This window comes from Phoca vitulina, unplaced genomic scaffold (assembly GCF_004348235.1).
Source record: "Phoca vitulina isolate PV1807 unplaced genomic scaffold, GSC_HSeal_1.0 scaffold8, whole genome shotgun sequence".
NCBI classification, from domain to species: domain Eukaryota; kingdom Metazoa; phylum Chordata; class Mammalia; order Carnivora; family Phocidae; genus Phoca; species Phoca vitulina.
This window is the reverse complement of record NW_022589711.1, coordinates 38316938-38340274: the sequence shown is the minus strand read 5'-3', so window position 1 is coordinate 38340274 and position 23337 is coordinate 38316938. Positions and strand designations below refer to the sequence as shown.

At 40.2% G+C, this 23337-nt stretch overlaps 1 protein-coding gene across 1 annotated transcript in view; it reads right to left on the bottom strand.

Annotated features, from left to right (window-relative positions):
* Positions 1-23337, bottom strand: part of GAP43 (growth associated protein 43) — a 99014-nt gene that overhangs the window by 24022 nt on the left and 51655 nt on the right. The window contains exon 2 of the mRNA XM_032406600.1: positions 20361-20970. Coding sequence (XP_032262491.1) covers positions 20361-20970 — 610 coding nt within the window. The remainder of the gene's footprint in view (positions 1-20360; positions 20971-23337) is intronic.

Below are 23337 nucleotides of genomic sequence, written 5' to 3'. Positions count from 1 at the left end.
CCCTCCCAACAAGTTATATAACCTTTCAGTACCTTAATTTCTCTATCTATACAATGGGGATACAGTACCTACCTCATAAAGGGGTTGTTGTATCGACATAAAATGCACAGATGATATGCTAAGTATTAACTAAAACAGTCCTTATCATTGATTTTCTCAATCCTCAATAAGACAGGGTCCTTGTGAATGAGTTCTATTACCCGTTCTGGAGACTAAAATCATAAAAATTGTTGTTTGAGCAGCTATGATGAAAATTCTGCTAACCTTGATCTACTATAGCGCTTTATAACAGATTTGGATCGAACTACCTCAAGGGAATGTCATATTTCATTTTCCACATAGTGTAACATTCTGGTTTAGTAAAAACAGTTTAATAAAATACACAGTGATCCAGAATATTTAATGAGTTTGAGCTTTTCCAAGCACTAATATTCTTTACTCTGAAAGATCCCAAAAGATTTTTTTCCGATCACAATAAGCTCCAGTGGTGGTTCACATAAAGTACTTCAAAATATAGAACACTCAAAAGTGTTATGGCATTGATATGTCTGTGCTACAAAACAGTTCATCTGGCATTCTGTCAAACAGACATCTTTATCAACTAACACTTCTGCATTACAATAAAAATTGACATTTGTATAATGATCCTGAAGCATTTTATGACTATGATTACTATACTTCTAATGTTGTGTATATTTTATGATGTCCTAAACCTTTCCCAAATGGAAATCCAATTATAACTCAGATGGTAATTCTTAATCAAAACATTTGATTTATCAGAATGTTCCATTCCCCAATCACACTGGAGAACATATAATTTACTGTAAATGCGTTGTTCCTTTTCTATCTTGAGGACACCCGAGTTAGATAAAATGGGAAGAATAAAAGTAATTATATAGAGGGAGCAGAAATGAGACCCCGGTGTACTGACACTCGCTAGCCATGTGGCCTAAGATAAGTTGTTTAAGTTCTCTTACTTCCCTATAAGGGACAATGATGCCGCTCATCAAGGATCATAGCAGAGAGCCTGGTACAAGGCAAGTAAATGTTCTCTATATTGTTACCGACAGCACTTTTATTGTTGCTGCTGCAGTTGTTCTAGGGTGAGGACCTAACAAGCGAGCACCACACCAAAGACTGAGCGATTCAGAGCTATCAAATATGCATTAGATGCGAATATGCATTGGCTTCACATGTTAATTAAGGCTTGAGTTAATATTAGAAATATAGAGTCGCCATTGTCTTTGTGAGGGAGCCTCAATTAATTATAGGAGCTCAATAAACATACAGGGTATGTGATATCTTCATATGGATTTACTCCAGATGGATGGCTTTTAGGGTGGGGCTGGAAAAAACCGTCTCCACTCAGATTTCTGGGCTGCCTGCAATAGCAGCCACAGCCACTCAAGGCATGGGGGGGGGGGCTCACACAGCCTCCTGAATGACTGCACTCCCCTAAGTGACAGCGGGACAAATGGCTGCTGTCTCGCCACACATCTCCCCTTCCCATCTCCTCCACCCTCCCGCCAGCCCACCAGGCACGTGCCAGCAATGAGCTGCCTGCCTCGCTGGGATCCTCAGCTCCATTAATAAGCCCTGCAAGGCTGATAATTGGGGATTTGTGGAGCCTGCAGTCTTTCAATAAGCCAGGTTGTTATGGAAACCAGAGGCAAACCTCCATGTCCATGCTATTGATCTTAAAAAAAAATAAAATAAAAGTGGAGTGTTGGAAATGATCATTTCATCCACTCCCCCCATCGTTTTATTTCAGAAGTTCGCTTCCAGTGTGCACACAGGAGAATTCACAACTCTTCTCTCTTCTGCTTTCCTTCTCATCACTCCCCCAGCCCTTTCTTACTTACAACTGAATGTGTTTGCACCCCTAGCAAAAAATCAGCTGAGCAGGGTACTACAGGAACCCCAGAGTAGACACTCGAAATTTAATTTAACACCATGGCATTAATTCTGATTATTTGAGGCAAGAAATCAGTGATGAATATCAATGCGCTTTACCCACCATTAAAATTGAAAAAAAAAAACAACAATAATTGAACAGGATAAAAAAACATGGCCTCAGAGTTTCTCACTGGCCTCTCAAGAGGTATTGTTCTGTAGCAAGATGGCCACCACCCACAATGAGTCATGGTATTGTGTTCAGTGAAAGGAGAGTCCAGCTCTCAAACTGTCAAGTAAAAGGGGCCAGTTTTCTTGGACTACTTTTAAAAATTAGCTGACAACCTCTTTACAATAAAAATCCGATTACTGCTTTTGGTTAATGAATTCAGGCATGATGCCAGAGCATACCTGACTGGGATGGTTGTAAAGAGCACTGAATGGATCCAGCCTGGAGGCTGCTGTGGGCTCAGAATCTGGGACTCAGCCCCTACACTGCGGAGACCAAGACACCATTGTTTCCTGCTGAACTTCCCATCTCTGCCCAGCAGAGGGCACCAGCGTAATTCCATTCCCAGACGTCGCGCTTGGGTGGAATGCTAAGTCAGGATTTACTCTCCGGGAAGAAATGACTCCAGCCAAGTGACAGAGCAGATGCAATCAGTAGGGTTGGTACAACCTATTGTGACTGGGTCCTACTGTAATGCCATCCTGAAATTAATTTTTATTTTTCAGTCCTTCGGAAATGATCAGTCTAAGTACTTTTCATTTAAAGTGCTTTAAGGAATAAACTGAAACTATTATTAGTCTTTGAAGTGAATTAGTAAAGTGTAGATTGTGATTTGCATAGATCTTGCAGAAACATCAGAGTCCTTCTTGGAGAAAAATAATATAATAAGGCACCCTCTATTTATTTGCACTGTCAAGTCCTTTGAACACTTTAAGTCTTTTTAATAAGCAAGTCCAGCAGATTCACCTTCCCCGCATGGACACAAACTACTAGGGCCAGTATTCCTACCAATATCCCATAGTGATGTTCATTTCTTTCCTTTGGACACTACCCACCATCCTGACTTCTGAATTCCTTCTCTGCAATTACAGGCTGCAGCTTGCAAGCAGACATATTGTTCTTTACTGGTCCTGGGTTTCTTTTTTCTTTAAAGACCCCTACTTTTTTCTCTCAACCAGATTGCAACTTTCTTGACAGCAGATATTCACATTTATACATCTATACCCCCCATCGTGCCTAATGCAGTATGGAAATTATGCATATTAAAAATAAAAATCAATTGAATGATAGGAAAATTCAGTCGTTGGAACATCTGGGTTTCCTGCCTCTATTCTGATAAGCATTGTGTGACCATGGGCAGACCATGCAACCTGAATCCCCGAGCATGTTTCATCTTTCATTAAAACATACATCTCCTGAAGATTGTTTGAGTACAATGGATCTTAATCTTTTTGTGTCATGGTCCCAGCTGAGTATCTGATGAAAGACAAGGACACAAGAATGTCATCCATATACACACATAATATAACATGTTGCAAATGATTTTGGGGGATTAAAGGACCCTCTCGAAGCCCACCCATTCCACAGATCTAGGCGATAGTTAAGTTTCCTTTTAGGTCTAAGAATGTAAGACTGAAATCCAAGATGTTACAGTTTATAAGCTGGTATCTACCTAGAAAGAGTGTATTAGCAATTTCCCTTAAGGGACCCCAACAGTTTCTGTTGAATCCCTAGATCACAGTTTCTGAGGGACCAATTACGTGGAGCCTAAATTAATCCTAACATCACTACCTGTGGCCTTGGCTGACTTACAGGCTCAATCATTACTGATAATGTAAGGACTCAGTAATCTCGCTGAACTACAAGGTAGGCCAAATAGAATAGTCTCGACTCCCAAAAGAGACTGCAAATCATTATGTGTCTCTCTTGCTGGCCATAAAACATGTCCTATTTGCCCATTAATTTCCTTTATAAAATCAGAGGTGTAACGCCACAGGAAAAAAAAGTTTCCTGATAGCTTTAGCAGAAAAGAACCAGGAGCAATGGTGACTTTCCATTAGACACTTACGATGTGTTCAATAAAATACCATGGTAGGCACTTTACATGTGATCTATGTAATGCTAACAACCACCAAGTTCAGCAATGAGGATATTACATTATTTCAGAGATGATAAAACTGATGTTGAGCTAGTGCCATAAAGCTGGTTAGAGACCAGGCCTTTCATCCAAACACAGATAGGTCCAATTCTAACACCTGTGATCTTCTCCTTGCACTGCAAGTCTCTAAGGAAGAAAGTTGGCTAAATCCAGGGCTGTTGCAACTCTCTGCCTACTGTTGCAGTATCCATTAAGCAATACATTTTTCTTCTGTAGTACTTATATACTCTTTGAGATACTTTACTTTGGATTGCAAAAAAAAAAAAAAAGTTTCTCTTTATTTACTGGATGAAAGAATCTCTTTCAATATTTTACCTATGGACAGATGACAGATAATCCTTGCTTCTACCACCTCCAATTCAAAGATCTGCCCAGGGGATCTCCATATGGGGAGAGGGGAGCATTGAGAACTATTTATTTCAGGTTATCAGAAGACAGGGAAGGCAAAATGATGTTCACTGCGGACCTATACTGTACCAGGTTCTCTAAATATGTTACATTACTGAATCCCCACAACAACTGTTTGAGCATTAGGTTATTACCTCCATCTTAGGAATGAAGAGATTGGGGGTTAAAAGAATCATGAAAGCCACACAGTAGGAAACCTGGAGCTGAAACCAGGACCCAGTACTGTCTGCCTATGGGGCGTTTTACATAAAAAAATATTTCTCAAACATGCCTTGGCATCCATAATGGGTTTGTATGAAAAGAGCCACCCATTGAAACTTGTGGGGTAATGAAGCTCAACTCCTTTTTCCTTCTGCTGCCTGGAAGCAAGCAGAGACAGTGTTTCTTGGTGGCAGAGGCTGGGGACTGACGCTGTAGAGGGCTCTAACAACAGTGAGCCCAGCCTGGGGGCTGGGGCAGGGTGTGTCTCCTTGGGGAGCAGCCCCATCTGCCACTTAGCTCTGCTCAGAGACAGAAAATCCATTTGCTAGGGAGGTCTTCAGGCCTGCTATTTGTGAGGTCAAGAAGAGAGAGTGCTAGAGATGGAAGATACTTTCAAAACCATATCCTTTTATCAGAGAGAAAGGTAAATATGTCCTGCCCACTTCAGAGAGCATGTTCTATCTAAAGCTGCAGGGACACAGTCTCCTGGTGCCTAGCTCCATGCCTTTCCTCTGCTCTTCCCTGTCCCTCCCAGTCCTGCCCCCCATGCTTCATGCTTTCCTCTCTTCCTTTTTTCTACCTTCTTTTCTTTCTCTCTTTCCTTTCTTATTCTTTCTGGTCCCCCTGATACTTTCATTTCCGGTCCTCATCTACTTTTCTACTACTTTTTTCCTCTCCTATTTTCTAGCCTCTCTTATTCTTCTTCCCTTCTACTTCCTCTCTCCTCTTTGTTCACTGAAGGGTCCCCACCCACAACCTACCTGGTTTTTCTAGGGGCCCCAGCTTCTTTTCATACTTCAACCAATTTTCCTTCTGAGCCAAACATCCAGATGCAAAGTGTCTGGGTGCCTGGTTGATACTCAGAAAGTCATCGAAAGGAGGTTCCTGATTTATAAAGTCTAAACAAGTTGGGCTGTAAGCAATAAAATTGGATTCTTGCCTTAAAAACTCTTAACTTCTTTGTGGGTCTTCAAATTTGACAACTGAAATAATTCTGTCCTTTTCTCAAGCTGCTTATGAAGAGAAATCTCTCCATAGGTGAAATTCATGTTATTAGTCCATCAGTGATGTCCATCAAGGGCTATCTATGCGCCAGGCTCCATCCTGAGGACTGGGGCTACAGGGTTGAAAAATGCAAGTCCCTGCCTTTGAGGAATGGGAAGTCTAGCAAGAGATAGAGAAATAAGTAATTTTATTTTATTTTAAAGATTTTATTTATTTTTGTGAGAGAGAGAGAGAGCATGAGTGGGGGGGAGGGGCAGAGGAGAAGCAGATTCCCTGCTGAGCAAGGAGCCTGATGTGGGGCTTGATCCCAGAACCCTGGGATCACGACCTGAGCCAAAGGCAGATGCTTCACTGACTGAGCCACCCAGGCACCTGAAATAAGTCAGGTTAGATAGATAAATATAGTCCTTTTAGGCACTGAAAGTAATATGGAGAAAACAAATTGGGTAATGTGGTAAGAATTGATGGGGTTGACCAGGGTAATGTTCTGGTCAAATGGTCAGGGAAGTCTTCTCTGAGCAAGTGACTGCAAATGGAGACCTCAGCACTAGGAACCAGCTAGGGAAGATCAAAGGAGAAAGCAAGTGCAAAGTCCCGGACATAGGAACGAGAAGAGTGTTAGAGACATTAAAAATGTAGTGTGGCTAAAGAAGAGTGAAGGACAGAGTAGAAAGACATTAGATCAGAGAGGTAAGCAGAAGTCAGAGCACACGGGGCCTTATAGGCCATGGTAATCCTTTAGATTTCATTCTAAAGGTAAGTACTGGAAGGCTTTATATAGGGCATTTATATGGATAGGTATACATTTGCAGCTTTGTATGAGTGGTCTTCAGAATAATCTGTTAGACCGGGATACCTGGGTGGCTCAGTCGGTTAAGCATCGGGCTCTTGGTTTCAGCTCAGGTCATGATCTTATGGGTCGTGGGATCGAGCCTCACGTTTGCTCCACACTCAGTGCTGAGTGAGATTCTCTCCCTCTGCCCCTCCCCCGTCTCTAAAATAAATAAGTAAATCTTAAAAAAAAAAAAAAGGATAATCTATTAGAAATTGTAAGATGAAATCAAAGACCCTCAAACCCTAAGCCTAAGTTTATCATGGCATGATTGGATCTACTCCTTTTACCCAGCTGGGTTGTTTCACACTGTGATTTTAATCATTCAAGTGACATTTAGGATGTTAATCTCTGGAGTAAAATAAGAACTGGCCCCATTGCCCATGGGTGTTTCCCTTTTAGGCATCCTTTTAGACAGAGGTATCCACCATGGCTGAGGAGTGGAAAAAAGAAAGTGGCAGATTTTTTTGGAATTTTTGAGACAGATTTTGGGCTTAGCTTTCTAGAAATCTTTTTTCTTTTTCTTTCTTTTTTTCTTTTGGTAGATATTTCGAAACTACATAGATGGAATTCTTTAAATGGTATTGCATCACAGAGGATGTTTTGTTTATATAATTACGTTGAAAATTGGAGTAGAACTAAAAAATATTATTGCATTATTAATTGGTTTCTTTTTCTCAAAGACCCAGAGACTACAGATGCAGTAATTTTATTTAGCGTTGGTTAGTAACCCTGGGTGAGTTCCCTAACCTCCACTTGTTTACAATTTGCAATATGAGCAAATTCTTATAGATTTCAACAATCTGAACAACTCCTATTTGAATCTGAACAACTAGAATTTGAACAGTTCCTATAATATATCTGGGAAGATCATCTGTTAGTAAAATAAACCATTCAGGCTACATACAGAGTGGATGCCTGAATGAAAAGATGAGTTCTGAGTTATGCTCAGTTGAGTCTGAATCATGCCAACATTCAAGGACTTTTGAAATTGGCCTTAAGTTTAGAACAGTAATTTTCAGTTATTATTAGTTAGAATGTCAAAATTTTACCAAGAGCCAGAAACAGTTAGTGGAGGAAACAGGGATTATGGGATAGTGGAGGACCCGGATCTTTGCCAACCTGGCTCTGCAAGACAACCCAGTTTCCAGAAACCACTTCTGAGGTGCTACCCCATGGAATTTCAGGGCTCCAAGGAACACGGTTCAAAATTCACTGATTTCAGATTTTAAAACAAGGTTTTAGAAAATAAATTTTCCTTGGATTTGTGATTTATAAAATAAATTTTGCATCACTTCAATACTGTTTAGAATCAAAATAAAATAGAACACTGTTTAATGTACCCAACACCACGCTGAGAGGTTCCTCAGACCAATTCTATCTGTGTCTAAACAACTGGACTATAATAAGGGGGGAGGGTGTTATGTTGACCTTCTAAATAATACACATAATCTACTCCTAAATCAACATGGCTCCAGGTAACCATACTCGTGGTGAAGACCAGCTGCAGTGAGTGAGATCGACAGGTTTGGACCTGACATTGACCATTTTGCTGGCCATGTGTCGAAAGCCAGTAAGAGAGAGATTTCTTAGTGTATTTCTCATTTAGAAGGGAAGGATAGAAGCAGAGTAAAAGGAGCCCTGGGCCTCATTTCCCCCTGCCATTCCCAACCAGATCAGCTCGGTTTGGGGGTTTCATGTACATATATTTGAAACTCATTTGAACAGGTGGTACCCTGGTTAAAATTTTTTTAAAACTTCTGTCCTCAATAATGACTCACTAATCTGATCCTACCTTCTGTGGCCTCACGGTGTCACAATGCTCGGCCTAGGTTTAAAAGCATTGTGCTCCCTAAAAATTAATATGAGGAAAGGAAAGAGGCAACCCTTCCTCTACAATAAAGGTAAGAAAAGCCAGCATGGTCGTGATTCAATCTGAACCCTGAATTCACCTCTGAAAAGATAAAAAGCCTTTCAACTAATTAAAAAGATGCAGCTGAGATCACACTTTTGAGGGCAAGAAATGTATCAATTCCTCCTGAAGCAACTATTTTCCTAGTTGTATAGCAGGTACGATTCTGAACTTCACCCTTTTCCTTAACCTTTGATGAGTGTACAATGCATAACAGAAATCACTGCAAGGGTTAAAACTAGTTCTCAAGGCATACGTTAATGCATATATATGTAAGTTTGTGAGTGTTATAGATAGATATTTATCACTGTTTGGGAGCTGATAACTACTGTCCAGTATTTTAGTCACCAAAAGTTAAGTTTATTAACTTCTAGAATATATTCATTTGGGATATGATGGAGCTGGCTCACATCGGCTACTGAAAGTAAGTTGTTAGCATCACTTCCCATCTGTGTGTTCAGTGACAACACATTGGTAGCCTGAAATCAGCTATGATGGGAGGATTTATACCACAGAAATTGGCAAATACTACAAACCAGGGTTTTTTCAATTTGGGGTTTTGTTTTGTTTGGTTTGGGTTTTGTCTTGTTTTGGAGAGCCAGTTTACTAGTACATCACTACAGATATCTGATAAAGCCATCAATCACGAATGATTTATGTTTTGGGTTTGTTTGCTTGTTTGTTTGTTACACTGTAATGATATCCATGTGTAATCATCAGGAAACTCAGGGCAAATGGCCAGACAATGACTACAATGAAGATAGGGAGAGAGTGGGAAAGAGAAACATTATTCTATAATACCTGAAAATGTGATAAATGCTCCTTCTAACTCATCTTTCAAACTAATCCTCCGGTGGAGACTTCTGATGTGATGCAGCCAGAGTTCCCACATTAATTGGAACATGAAAACCTATTCATTTATTGTGTGATACTCTTGCAAAAGCCTGCTTTATCAGGATGTTAGGAAAGTAGAGAAGGGTTTCGGCTTATAGACGTTCAAGAGCAATAAGTAATTTGACAATTGCACCCAACTGGTATTCAGACCACACTCAATGTAGCACAAAAACAGTGTTACATCTTACAGGTCTACCTTTCTGCTGGGGTGAGAAACATGGATAAATAGCGAATCAGAGACTGACAAGGCTTTGCTTCATTTTTACCCCTGCTTTTCCTTTTTTAAAAACTGGCAAGAAAGAGGAAACTGACCGGTGGGCAAATGCTGCAAACGCATGGCTAAACTCTGGGTTTGCTCAGCCCTTTCCACTGGACTAGAGACATTTCACAGAGTCTGTCTTTCTTTTTATTGAATCCATGAGAGTGGCTTCAGGTTAGAGTTTATATGCGGGAAGAAATTTATTCAACCTTCCACTCCAACGTTCCTTACGGTCTGTGGCCTAAATGGCTCGCAAGCTGTACACAAATTATGTTTACACCACTGTGGGAAAGGAGACTAGGCAACAGGAGTGGGAAAGCCTGTTTTCTGGTCTCTGTCCCGACACTGTGGGCTTGGGAACATATTAATTCATCCTATAGTGGGGCACAGCAGGTTCAGGAGACTCTTAACACCCTGTGAAGATTACTTAAACATGTCAGAGCAGGAAAAGGAGCCAAGGAACCTGGCAGATCATTCCTTCCCCGGGTGTACCTGTCACACACTGGCACGAACCTCACACAGGTCACTCATGGGGCTGGAATGAAATTAATCACCTGCTTTCAGAAGGGAGCAGCTTTGGTTTCCTCTAGTTTTCAATATGTTTCTGAACATGATGCAAAATGCTCACTTTGGTCTCCGAATGGCTTGAAATCTAGCTACCTCAGGGATGACGTATGCCTCTGAGTAACAGCAAAATTTCCAGCAAGCTCTGTATTCAGCCTCCAAAATAGCAGAAAGTTGACAGCAGCACAGCTTTCTGGTTAAGCACTTAGAATCTGCATAGAGGTTGGCATGTGTCATAAATGGGCACTGTGGAGCTATTTTATTTATTTATTTATTTATTTATTTTAAAGATTTATTTATTTGACAGAGAGAGACACAGTGAGAGAAGGAACACAGCAGAGGAAGTCAGAGAGGGAGAAGCAGGCTTCCCGCTGAGCAGGGAGCCCGATGTGGGGCTCGATCCCAGGACCCTGGGATCATGACCTGAGCCGAAGGCAGACGCTTAACCGACTGAGCCACCCAGGCACCCTGTGGAGCTATTTTAGAAACAGCGGTGATCCTGAGATCCTCTGTCTGATATTTTTGTTCCACGAAAGGGTAAACTCACTTCCAGAGAATGCAAGGAATTTGCCTGCCCCAAGCATTCAGGTTAGAATCCAGTCTCTTAAGTCAGTTTAGGACTTTCTCTATTATAATACCATTGTTCGCTCATTCTTAATTCATTCATCAAATACTTACTGGCTGCCTTCTATTTCCCAGTCATTGTTACAGGTGCCAGGGACTCAACAATAAACAGAACATGTCATGGAGCTACTTTTTCCCCTATGGATTAATCTTCAATAGCTGCTGCTGAATTATGACTTAATTAAGTTATTTGTATTTTTGTGTTAGTTCAAATGAAAGGTAGTTTCTCGAGGTTTTTTTTTTTCTTTTAACAAAAGATATCCTTTTTTTAGTAGATACATCTTGTCCTTCAAGACTCAGCAGAGGTAACCTCTACACCAAGAAGTCTGCCTGGACTCTTTTCCCCTATTTAGCCTACACAGGAGTCTCATTTTCACACACTATGGATTTCATCATAGACAGCCTCAGTCCTGACTCCCAGCCCCCCTCCCATCTCACCGTACACTCACAGACACATTCCAGTGACACATCCAGCAGAGGAAGCAGGGGCACCCTCCACAGAGATCCTCTGAGAGGACACACAGGTGTTCCCAGAGCCATCCGCCCCCTCCCCCTACTCCTGGCTTCTTGATGGCCTTAAGAGTGGAAAAACATGTAGTTCATTGTTCTTCCAGATCTTCTCTGATAGCCTGAACTCACATGGGCAGGCCCTTCCCACATGTCAGATGTGTGTGTGTGTACATATGTGCTGGTGAGTTGGCAGAAGAGTATTGCTACAGGCATAGATACACGCCCATACACAGAAATGCTTAAACATATCTCAATTATATTTTTCACCTTTTCATACCCCAAAGAGAAGATTCTTGCAAGGCTACAAAAATGTTCATCTCTATCTGAGAAATACACACATTCACCATGCACCAGCAAGAAGGGACTATTTTAGGGGAATGGTTTCTGGTTTGTATTACAAAATCCAAAAGTTTCTACCAACTACTACTGGAAAAAAGTAAAAACAAAACGCTAGGCTCAGAACTTACTTGACTATATTTATGCCTCCAGGAAAGAACATTAATACTAAACATGATTTATAAGAAAAAGCACCTAGCCTTCTTAGGGTACTTTTTTTCCCTTGAAGATACCTTAAGAATGGTATTCTATTCCAAACAGAATACTATGAGATGATCAAACTGAAATATTTTGTCTTCTACATTCCCCTAATTTGTGATTTGAAGGTTGAAAATATGCGTGAGAATTGCTAAGTCCTCACAACCAACCTGTGCCTCACCTGAACCGTCTCTTCTTGGAATGTTCGGTAGCCTAAGTCCAACCACTTAGACCTGTCAGCTAATTTCACTCACGGCCTAAGATCCAATTTCTATGACGGTAGAATGAATGAAAGAATTGGAGGGACACAGGATTGGGCCTATCCACATAACCTTATGTTTTAGTGACACTCCACTGACAAAATTTTTAAAATGCTTATCAACCACAATTGTCTGTCAGATGCAGCCATTTCTCTACACAGGAATCCAAGGCTCCATGTACTGTTGGAGTTGCTTTAATTATTTTAACAAATAAGACGGGTAAAAAATAAAAAGTGAATTAAGTCCAAGATGAAAGTGAAACTGCTGACAGCAAATTATAGCTATAGATTTCCATCTCAGAGACAGGGTCGGGAGAGACATAAGCAAGAGTCTAACCATATCAGAAAACATCATTGTCAACTCCTCATTTTCAATCTCAAGTATAAGGTGGGTTAGAAAATTTCATTGAGTTGTTTTTTTTGTTTTGTTTTGTTTTTTGGTTTTTGGTTTTTTTTGCAGTCTCCTGGGCCTCCAGTGTAACCATAAACTTTCTTAAAGCTGACTCTTCCTGGATTCTTTGCCCCTCTATTTAGACTTGTTTATTATCTGCCCTGTCCCCTAAACCCACTTTTTAATAGTTTAGAAAATAAGGGACTGCAGGAAAGCAAGGAAGGTTGAATAAGAGGCCATGCAGCCACACTTGAAAGATTTCTCTTCAGTCTATCATTGCATATTGCCTTTTGGAACTAGAAGGCAGAGCAGACCTAGTCGAACACACTTACTTTGCAGGTGTTGGAACTAAGCTCAGAGGGTAGAAGGGCTGGCCTGGAATCACAGCAGGACCTGAACGAGAACCCAACTCTCTTGACTTTAGACGTAGGTTTAGTCTATTTATGCTGAAAACACAGAGCACTTGAACCAAATAGTGCCTATAAGATAGTGGATCCATTAAAAATATGGATTCTATTCATCATCTTCATGAAAACAATTTATGGGCAATTCTTTTAAATAAGCCCAGAAATAAATTATTTGCTTAGAGAGCCAAGCTTTATTGCTGTGAGATCAATAATTGGCAAAAAATTTTTGAAGAAGGCAGAGGTTCAGATTTTCTTGATTATAGGAATTGGTCTGAGGTTCAGCACCTGATTCAGTCATTTCCTTATGACACAAAATTCACACATGACTAAGAGGGTTGGCAAATCTTACATATCCGCTCAAAACCCTCCCTCCTCTTTATGCGTGCTGTAAACCATATCATCTTGGGAGATCTTCAAGGGCTCAGGTTCTGTAGCTCGAAGCAGCAACATTGATTTCCTTCTTCCCCTCCTTCTGTGTCTGGTTATAGAAAGCTTTCCATTCTTTATTTAATGAAGCTATGATTGTGAGAAGAAAATAAGAGTAATGACCGCTCAGTGCTTTCTAGTCCATTAAATTGAGTGCTCTGCTCTCTCTCCATGTTTAGCCAAATGGACGGTATAACCCTCGCTGCTCTTAGTTCTGTCTCCTCCTCCTCCTCCTTTCAATCCTTCTGCTGTGTGCATGTGTATGTGTGTAGAGAAAACGAGAAAATATATTTGATGAATATACATTAGCATCTGGAAGTATTCTGTATTTTAAGAAAAATTCTTTCATTTTCAGTTCCAAATATAATTCTACACTTTAAAATTAGTAGAGTTACTTACATGCCTTTCTGATTATTAGCTTCTTTATGAGGGAACAGCAATTAATTTAATATGAGCTATGAAAGAATCGGTGAAAGGCTTCAAAATATGAGTTTCTTGGTTCTAAAACATCTCTTCTGATCTTTTGTCAGCTTCCATTTTTTAAACTGAAGAGAGAGTGATTGCTCTCCAACCTGCCCTCTCTATTAAGTTCTTTATATTATTTTAGTTACAAATATAAATGTATCGGGGTCCTTTAGAAATGTACTTGCCAAAAGGGAGGAAAAAGATATAAACAAGAATTTTAAAAGATGCTAATTCTGATAAGCCAAATTCAGAGTAGGCATCACCTAGAACACATGAAATTACCTTCATCTGATTGAGATCTGAAAGTTTCACTTTCTAATGTTCAGCTCTCCCAGCATATTCAATGGAGTCAGTAGTACTTCTGTTAAGGACAACCAATTTCAACTGATCTTTATAACTCTCTTAGACTTAATAAGACAGTGCTTAAGGATTTTCAAACTAGGAACCCAAGACTCAGAACTAGTTTAATATTCCCAATAATTTTGGGGTGATGGAGCTATGAGGGAATTATGGCCAGGAGTAAGGATAATTACTAAAAACTCATCTGTCAAAGTGATCACTTACGATTCCTGGAAGAGCCGAGAGGGATGTTCTTAGATTAAGACACAATGTTGGGGTTCTTAGATCTCCCCCTTGTCTTTGTTTCTTTTGGAATAGTACTCATAGTGGTGTCAGGGTTCAACGTAAGGCTCAGCACCTGGTTCAGTTACTTGCTAGCTGTTAACAATGACTAGGTGCTGCAATCTCTCTGAACCTCAGACTCCTCGTCTGTCAAAGTACTTATACCACAGAGTGCTTTTGATGACTAAATGGGGTAATCCCCATATAGCAGTCAGCAAAGGGTCAGACACTTGTCAAATGCTCCTTAAGTGCTAGCCATTATAAAAATTATGCATTTTAAACCTTGAAAAAACTTTAAAAGCCAACTCTCCTAGCCCCTCCTCTTAAAACTGGAACCTAGAGAGAAGCAATGACTTGCCTAAAATCTCACAGCTGGTTAGCAGAAATACTGAGATAGAACCCTAGTCTCCTTATTCTAGTCCAGTGTTCTTTTCTCTGCATTATCTTACTGGGCACACAGGACACAGAACAGCCCAGAAAATCCTGGTTGGTATTGTATGACAATAATCAGAAAATGTTGCAACTGCTAAGAAAAAGAGAAAATGCAGGAATTGAGATAAAACAGCACCTTAAAAGAGATGTAAAGAACTGCAAGGCTAAAATTAAGGTGAGAATTTAGAGTCCTATCAGTTTGACCCCTGGTTCATCACTGACTGTGTCTGTGGGCAGAATATGCATTTACTTTGCCCCTATTCTCAAAACATAAAAGCAGAAAGTAAAATATTTTCAAGTGCCACTGGATTGTTGTCAAGAAAAGCCAATAAAAATGATTACTCTAGCAATATAAAAACGCTCCATAAAAACTTAATAATCAACAGGTTTAAGCAGCATGCCACTGAGTATCTGATGGGGTGCCCGTGTTTTATAGACAACATTTATGGACTTGCACAACCCAAATTTTCACTCTTTATGAGTTGTGTATAAATTTGGGAAGTGGTTGAAACCACATTTCAAATCAAAACTGCTTATGAGGCACCCTGCCAAATAAGTGTAAATATACTTGGGAAATCTCACAGCTAACACAGAGTTTGGTGGAAGAGGATCTGTCCTTTGGAGAGCTAAAAATGTTATGGATGGTTACCCTGGGACTTAGGAAAACTTTGTTTAGAGGAACATAAAGAATTGCCCCAAATCCAGAAACATGGGCTGGACACTTAATTATGATTCCAGAAACTATAAATTTTGCATCCATTCTTTTGGCTAACAATTTGGCAATAGAGACACACATTATATAAAAACTTTTTTTTTAGCATGCTTCAAATTGCATGAAGCACTGTCTCATTCATATTTTGTCCCATGGTGCCTTGGCATACAGAAGTAGTCCATACCTTCTTGCAGAATTTAATTTAGTTGAGATTATTACTATGATTGTTTTCAACACCACTCCCTGAATTTCACCCCACACCCACTACTGGATCGGGACTCCTTAAGATCAGTGGCCATATCTTACTCATCTTTGTGATCTTAATGCCTAGCACAGTAGAAAGTTAATATAAATGGAAGACAAAAAAAAAAAAAAAGGAAGAAGGAAGGCAGAGAGGGAAGGAGGAAGGAAGCAGAAGAAGGAAAAGGAAAAGAGGTATGACAATGACAAACTCCCGTTTCAGCACATGAAAAGATGCTCAACATCACTCATCATCAGGGAAATACAAATCGAAACCATGATATACCACCTTACACCTGTTAGAATGGCTAAAATTAACACAGGAAACAACAGATGTTAGTGAGCATGCAGAGAAAGGGGAACCCTCTTACGCTGTTAGTGGGAATGCAAACTGGTGCCACCACTCTGGAAAACAGTATGGAGGTTCCTCAAAAAGTTAAAAATAGAACTACCCTATGATCCAGCAATTGCACTACTAGGTTTTTACCCAAAGGATACAAAAATACAGATTCAAAGGAGTATATGCACCCCGAGGTTTATAGCAGCATTATCAACAATAGCCAAACTATGGAAAGAGCCCAGATGTCCACTGATGGACGAATGGATAAAGAAGAGGTGGTATGTATATACAATGGAATATTACTCACCCATCAAGAGGAATGAAATCTTGCCATTTGCAATGACATGGATGGAATTAGAGGGTATTATGCTAAGTGAAATAAGTCAGTCAGAGAAAGACAAATACCATATGATTTCATTCATATGTGGAATTTAAGAAATAAAACAGATGAACATATGGGAAGGGAAAAAAGTGGGGGGGGGGGAATAAACCATAAGAGACTCTTAACAATAGAGAATAAACTGAGGGTTGATGGAGGGAGGTAGGTGGAGGATGGGCTAAATGGGTGATGGGTATTAAGGAGGGCACTTGTTGTGATGAGCACTGGGTGTTGTATGTAAGTAATGAATCACTAAATTCTACTCCTGAAACCAATATTACACTGTATGTTAACTAACTAGAATTTAAATAAAAATGTGAAGGAAAAAAAACTCCCTTGTTTTGAAGATCATTATTGGTGACTCCAGTTAGAAAGAAGTAATGAGACCATGAAATTAAAATGCAGCCAAGTTCAATATACAGAAAGCCTAGGGTAATACAGAGTTACACCCCCCACTAGCATCAGTCAAGTACCCCGTGGAACCACCTCTTCAACCTCTCTGGTTTCTAGCCACCTGGATGTATTACTTTGGTAGTACTACATCACTGAATATGGCCACAGCAGAAATTTTGGAGTCCTCTATTGGGGAAAGTCAATATAATATCATGGAGAAGAGACACAGCAGAATTCCTTCACTGGAAAACCCAATGAGGAGAGTGACACTGTTTAGCAAGAGACACCAAGGACACTATCACTGAAGTTGGCTTGAACGTTCTCTCCTCATGGCTAACGGGGAGCAGTGTCCTAGATATGCCTAAATACTCCTCCTCCTATAAAGGAATCATCATCAGAAATGCACTGAAATCTTTTGGTCATAGGCATATCAAGAGATAGGCAGGGAGAGTGGCAGAGCAGAGAGTGAGGGAGATATACTTGGAGGATTTTAAAAAACAAAAGGAAAGAAAAAGAACTAACCAACTCCAGAGGTTAATGTAAATGGCATCTATGTGTAATAAACCCACAAATGGTAAAGGAAGTAAGATGACATATTTATAATTTATAAAGCATTGCCATTTGTATTAAAGCAGTGATCAGATTTGGTCCAAATTTTTTTTACCCTCCCGCTGACAGAAATTATTGTCCTGAATTCTCTCTAGTGACTTGTTTTGCCCCAAACCCTGCTCCACATTCTCTGCTTATCTCTCTAAACCCATCCAGGCAGCCATAGAATCCTACAGCAACCCAGGGTAGCCATCCATTTCCAGACAGTGGAGCTCAATTGGAAATACTGTTATTTTAACTTGGATTAGAATGAAATGCAATGGGATATAGAAGAAAATGTGGTACAGGGCTCCTGGGAATTTGGGCCTGCTATGCTGTGATAGATCTCCCTGCCACCTCTAGTTTCTGTGATTCCTGAGACTCACCACATCTGGATAATTTGTGCTTGTCACATACAGCAGGCAAGGCTAATAGACACATCAGTCCAGAAAGAAGCTACCGGCAGCATTTCAGAATCTAACCAAGAAGACAATACCTACCCCAAACTCAGAAACAATGTAAAATAAATTGTCCTTTGTGATTACCTTCAAGTGGAACTTCACCTACACTTTCAATTACCTTTCGATGTACATATTAAAAATTAGATTAATTGAGACATTTTTCAGTTGGAATCTGTAAAACTTAGGACAGAGCACAATCTTTATTTGCCTACAAAAACCAAACACATGTTTAATCAAATAAGTGAATGGAGTAAGCAAGGTTGCAGGAGGAATAAGAATGAGTGAACAAATCATTATAAATTAAATCTAGTCAATTTCATTCATTCATTCGTCACTTGACATTTATTGAGCATGTACTACATAAAGTACTTTATTAAATCATTTGGAATTGCCATACTTTGCAAAATAACAAAACTGAATTTCCTTAAAAATATATTTTAGGCTTCTCATTGATTCAAGCTTTCCTTCTTTCTATTAATCCAAATCATGAGCACATACCTAAAATCAAAATGTCCTTGTTTATTCTCACACTTGAGAAATTTCAATTAAAAAATATGACTTCAGCCATTCAAATATTTTGTTTTTAAAATCATGATCAATTTCTAAATTTATGAGGATATGATTTCCAGCCATCATATCTGAGATTATAACCTTAAGCCTAAAGAGAAGCAGTTAACTCTTTTAATTATAGAGAACAAACTGATGGTTACCAGAGGGGAGGTGGGTGGAGGGATGGGTAAAAAAGGTGATGGGGATTAAGGAGTACATTTGTTGTGATGAGCACCAGGTGATGTATGGATCTATTGAATCCCTATATTGTATACCTGAAACTAATATAACACTGTATGTTAACTAACCAGAATTAAAATAAAAACTTAAAAAAACAAAACAAAACAACAACAAAAAAGTAGTTAACAAGGTTGGTTTTGCTGAGAAAATTAAAACCAACTCCCCGTTATTTATCACATGCCTTACCTTTTCTAGGGAAATATTCCCATCTTCTTAACCACAAGGTCCAGCCCCTGGGGCAGGTATGTAGTTAGAATAAAGATTTAGAATGAGTCACTGGGAGAAAGAGGTGTGTGATTTGTCTGGAGCTAGAGAATGTTAATAACAATAAGAATTAATACAGTCTGGCTTCTTACAGTATTTTGGGGGTAAGATGAAAGAAGTAGCCTTGAAAATACCTAAAATAATCATCTGCCAATTGTAATATCTAATTTAGTATCTAACATGAATATCAAGGCAAATGTCCAATGATTACTTTCTCAATATAATGGTCAGATGCCAAACATTTTCCCATGTAGTAGGTCCTTTCTCAAGGGCACAATGTGGTCCAGTCCAAGTGTGGGTCCTTGGACACATCATGGGTTAAATTCACGAAGTTTGAAAGCAGTAAACCCAAACTTTTAAACAGGCACAGAAGCAACTTTAAAGTCTTTGAGGCTGAAAGGTATTCATGGGTCATATTAGGCTAGAGAAAAGTCTTGGAGACTGTTGGCCTCCTTCACCACTATGGATGGTTAGGGTGAGGGATGGGTCTAGTCTCCAGAGGTGACATTCTGATAGATTGATCTTGCTCTGGGAATGCTCTATTCCAATTCTGCACAGGCTATTTGGGCCATAATAGGGAAAACACTCCAGCTTTCAAGTTAAGCTCCAAACTGAAGAGAACCCAGTTCCTTTTTGTAATCATAGTCAACCCTCAATTATTTGTGCATATGGTAGAAAGTAGTATCTTCAATAGTAAAATGATAATTTATGTTTGACTTCACAGCATGTTCTGTATTTGGGGTTTTTCTTTTGTTTTTGGCAACATCAACAGACTTATTTTCCTAATTAGTTTGACCCTGATTCAATGGTACAATTAACATTCTCTGAGAGTACACACACATACGCACACTACTCACCAATTGGTGGTGGGGAGAATGCCCAGAAACATACTGAGGGATAGGCAAAGGTGGTCTGAGATTATGTTTTTGCTGCCAGCAATTCACAAATAGATCATCTAGATCAATAGGGAGTTGGCTGTACTTATAACCACGCACTTCCTAGAGCCAAATAATCATATTAGCTAATTCCCTTCTATAAAATATATGTAGCCTCCGTGATTACTTAGTAAACTAAGTGTAACCAGCACACTTAATATTTTTTTTTAAAACCGGGATTTACCTAGTTTTGCTATTTATGCAAATTCAATTAACAAGACGATTGCCAGACCTCTCCAGTACTGACTGCTACACAGACCTGCCCGAGTTCTCTCTCAGGCTTGGAGATACGGGGGAATGTAAGTGGCCAGAGTCAGCCCTCTGCGCCGCCACTTTGGGGAATTAAGCGCAGCTTCCCCGGATTTCCTTGAAAAGCCTTCTAGACTTTTTCCGTCTCCCCCGTCGGCCCTGGTGGCCCACCCACCCGCGGCGCGGGACCCTCGCGGCGGCTCACCTATCTTCTCCTCGGCTTGGCTGCTCTCCACAGCATCCGTTGGAGGCTGGGCTGTTGCCTTGGCAGCAGCATCCTCTGCAGCAGGGGCGGTGGCGGCGGCAGCAGCGGTGACAGCAGCAGGCACATCGGCTTGTTTAGGGTCCTCCTTGGCTGGGGCGTCTTCGGCCTTGGAGGACGGCGAGTTGTCAGTGGAAGCTTGAGTAGCACTTTCTGTCTCAGCAGAGCCAGCCTTCTCCTCTGAGGGGGCAGGAGCCTGGGGGGCTGCCTGCTCTGTGGCAGCATCAGGGGCGCCCTCCCCCTTCTTCTCCTCGGAAGGAGTTTCGCCTGCCTTGCCGGTTTCCTCCGGCTTGGGGCCCGAGGCCGGGGCCGCGTCAGTGGGAGTGGGACCTTCTCCCTCCTTCTTCTCCGCGCCATCGGCAGCAGGGGCTTCATCCTTCTCATTCGCTTCCGCCTCAGCAGCTTGGGCATCACCCTTCTTCTCTCCTTTGAGCTTTTTCCTTGTTATGTGTCCACGGAAGCTAGCCTGAATTTTGGTCGCGGCCTTATGAGCTTTATCTTCTGGTTTGATGCCATCTTGTTCGATCTTTTGGTCCTCATCATTTTTTTCAACCTTTGTGGAGAAAAGGGGGGTTAAAAAAAAAAAACAAACAGAAGAGGTGAAGTGATGTTCTTTTCCTTCAGATCACAGCATTCAACAAATATTCGTTAAATGATTTCTTTTGTGTCAGGCTCCAGATTTGAAGTTAAGAAATCAACAATACCCTGGATTCAAATCAAGCCTTTCCTCTCTCCTTGATGGGGAATTAAGTGGCGCACACATTATCTTATGGCAAAACTAATGTCCTTTTGGACTTCCAGAATCACTGGCATTATTTTATACGTGTTTCTTTCCCCAGCTCAATGTCTCTCCATTACTAAACTTAAACCAGACTTTTTTTTGGATGTACCTTGATAATTCAAATTACATTCATCCTAGGTTTTAATCAAAGAGCTCCGAAAGATACTGTTTTTCAGAGTTCCTGAAAGAAAACTCTGTGAAATATGTGACGGCTTAGAAATTATTATGGAAAAGTCTATTCGTTTCCCCAGGATTTCAAATCTGGTCAGGAAACCAATAGATGGAGGCCAAGAGTATGATAAAGGTTTAGACGACAGATCTATCAGGGTTTGGTGCAAAACGCAAATGAGTTTCAGGGCTTGGAAGGATTTGTTCGGGTTGTGAAAACTCAGAATGCTGGTCACAAAATGATGCCTACTTTCACCTGTATGCGGTCTAACATCAGTAATCAACATAGAAACCTTCAAAATTTGAATGCAGAAAATGGCCATTATTTTGAGTTAAAAAAACAAAAGAATGGAAAACACTGCTTCCACTTTTGAAAGAGTAGTATATATTTACTAAATCATAATTTCTTACTCCCAAAGCAATTTAAACCTAAAATTAGTTTTATATTATCATTAATGGAGTCATCTTGGTACTGAAGGCAGGAGACTAGAACACAATTTTTTTTTTTTTTACCATTTGGTTGTAACATTTATGGAATAACATATGCTGCAAATAACTTTTTTCAATAAGGAAATTAAATCAGAAGATAGGCAGAAAAGGTATAGTCATGGAAAGAAATGTATAAGGAAGTACACAAAATTCTATATAGCTCCATTGCTCACCGCTCACCGTGGTGCCCTAATGTGGTTACTTATAGTCTCCATTCACTTCTTCCTTTAACTTTGGAACATCTAACTTTTGTTCACTTTTGTGAGCACTGTTCTAGGCAATGGGGAAATACAGTAGTGAACAATACAGCAAATTTCCTTCAAAAGACTAATAATAGAAGAGTGCTTATCATGTACCAAGTGCTGTGTTTGGCCCCAATCTTGACTTTGGCCTGATCTTGGCCTTTACTCCAGTTTAGGAGGTAAGCCACAGCAGGCCCAACACAAGGGTGTATTTTCTATCTGTCATACCAGCTCTGCCCCAGTGACCCAGATCCTGTGAATCATGATGTGGGTGTGTTTGACATTCTTTGGACAGGCAGATGGGCCTGTTGCTATGTAGATTCATCAACATGCTAGTGGGTATACATATATTTTGGAAAATTAGCCACATTTGAGAGTAAAAGCAGGATTGACAATTTTCCGGTAAAATTTAAGACAAGTTTTTCTTTTTCCTCAGTTAAATGTGCATGTATTCATACAAAGAATGAAGGAGTGGATGAAAAGCATTTTGGAGAGGCCCATTCCTCTCCCTCCTCCCAGTGCCATGCTGCGACACTGTTCAGTTCTCTGATGCACCACCACCTTCCTCCATCCTGCTGCTTTTGATAACTCCTACTGGGATGCACACAGCGCAATCTGGGGCACGGGAGCAGCTGTCCCTGCCAGGAACTCTCCGCTCAGAGATGGAAGCATAACCCTGTTAAATTAACAGTTGTGAATGGAGCACAGAGCCAAGATGTTGTTAATTTATTTTACTCTATCTTGAGTTTTCTGAATGAGGCACAGTCGTATATGATAGGACATCTGCACTTGGGCATTGATGCCAAGTGGCTCTTTAATACAAATACTGCTCCTTGTGAAAGTAGACAAACCAATTATTTCAGAGTGGGCAGGTGTGCAGAAAAAAAAGCTACAATTTTACACTCCCTTTTTCTCTTTAAGAACACAAAGCAAAGTGGATGAAACTTTCAAAAAGCTGGAAACATAAAAAGAAGGAAGCTGAGACTCTGCCTGCTATAACGAAAGAAACTTTACATGGATACAGCAAGAGCTCCTCTTGATTCTTCCCCCCAACCCACTCATCTCCCTTTCTCTCCTACCCTCTCTCTCTTTCTCCTTCTCTCTCTCTCTCTCTTTTACTTTTTCAGATTATCTGCCACTTTAACTTTCCAAACGATCAGGGCTTGAGATTTGTACAAAGCATCTACACTAAAATATCTACTTAGAAGGGCTCAGACTAGGCTTGGGTGCCAAGATTGTG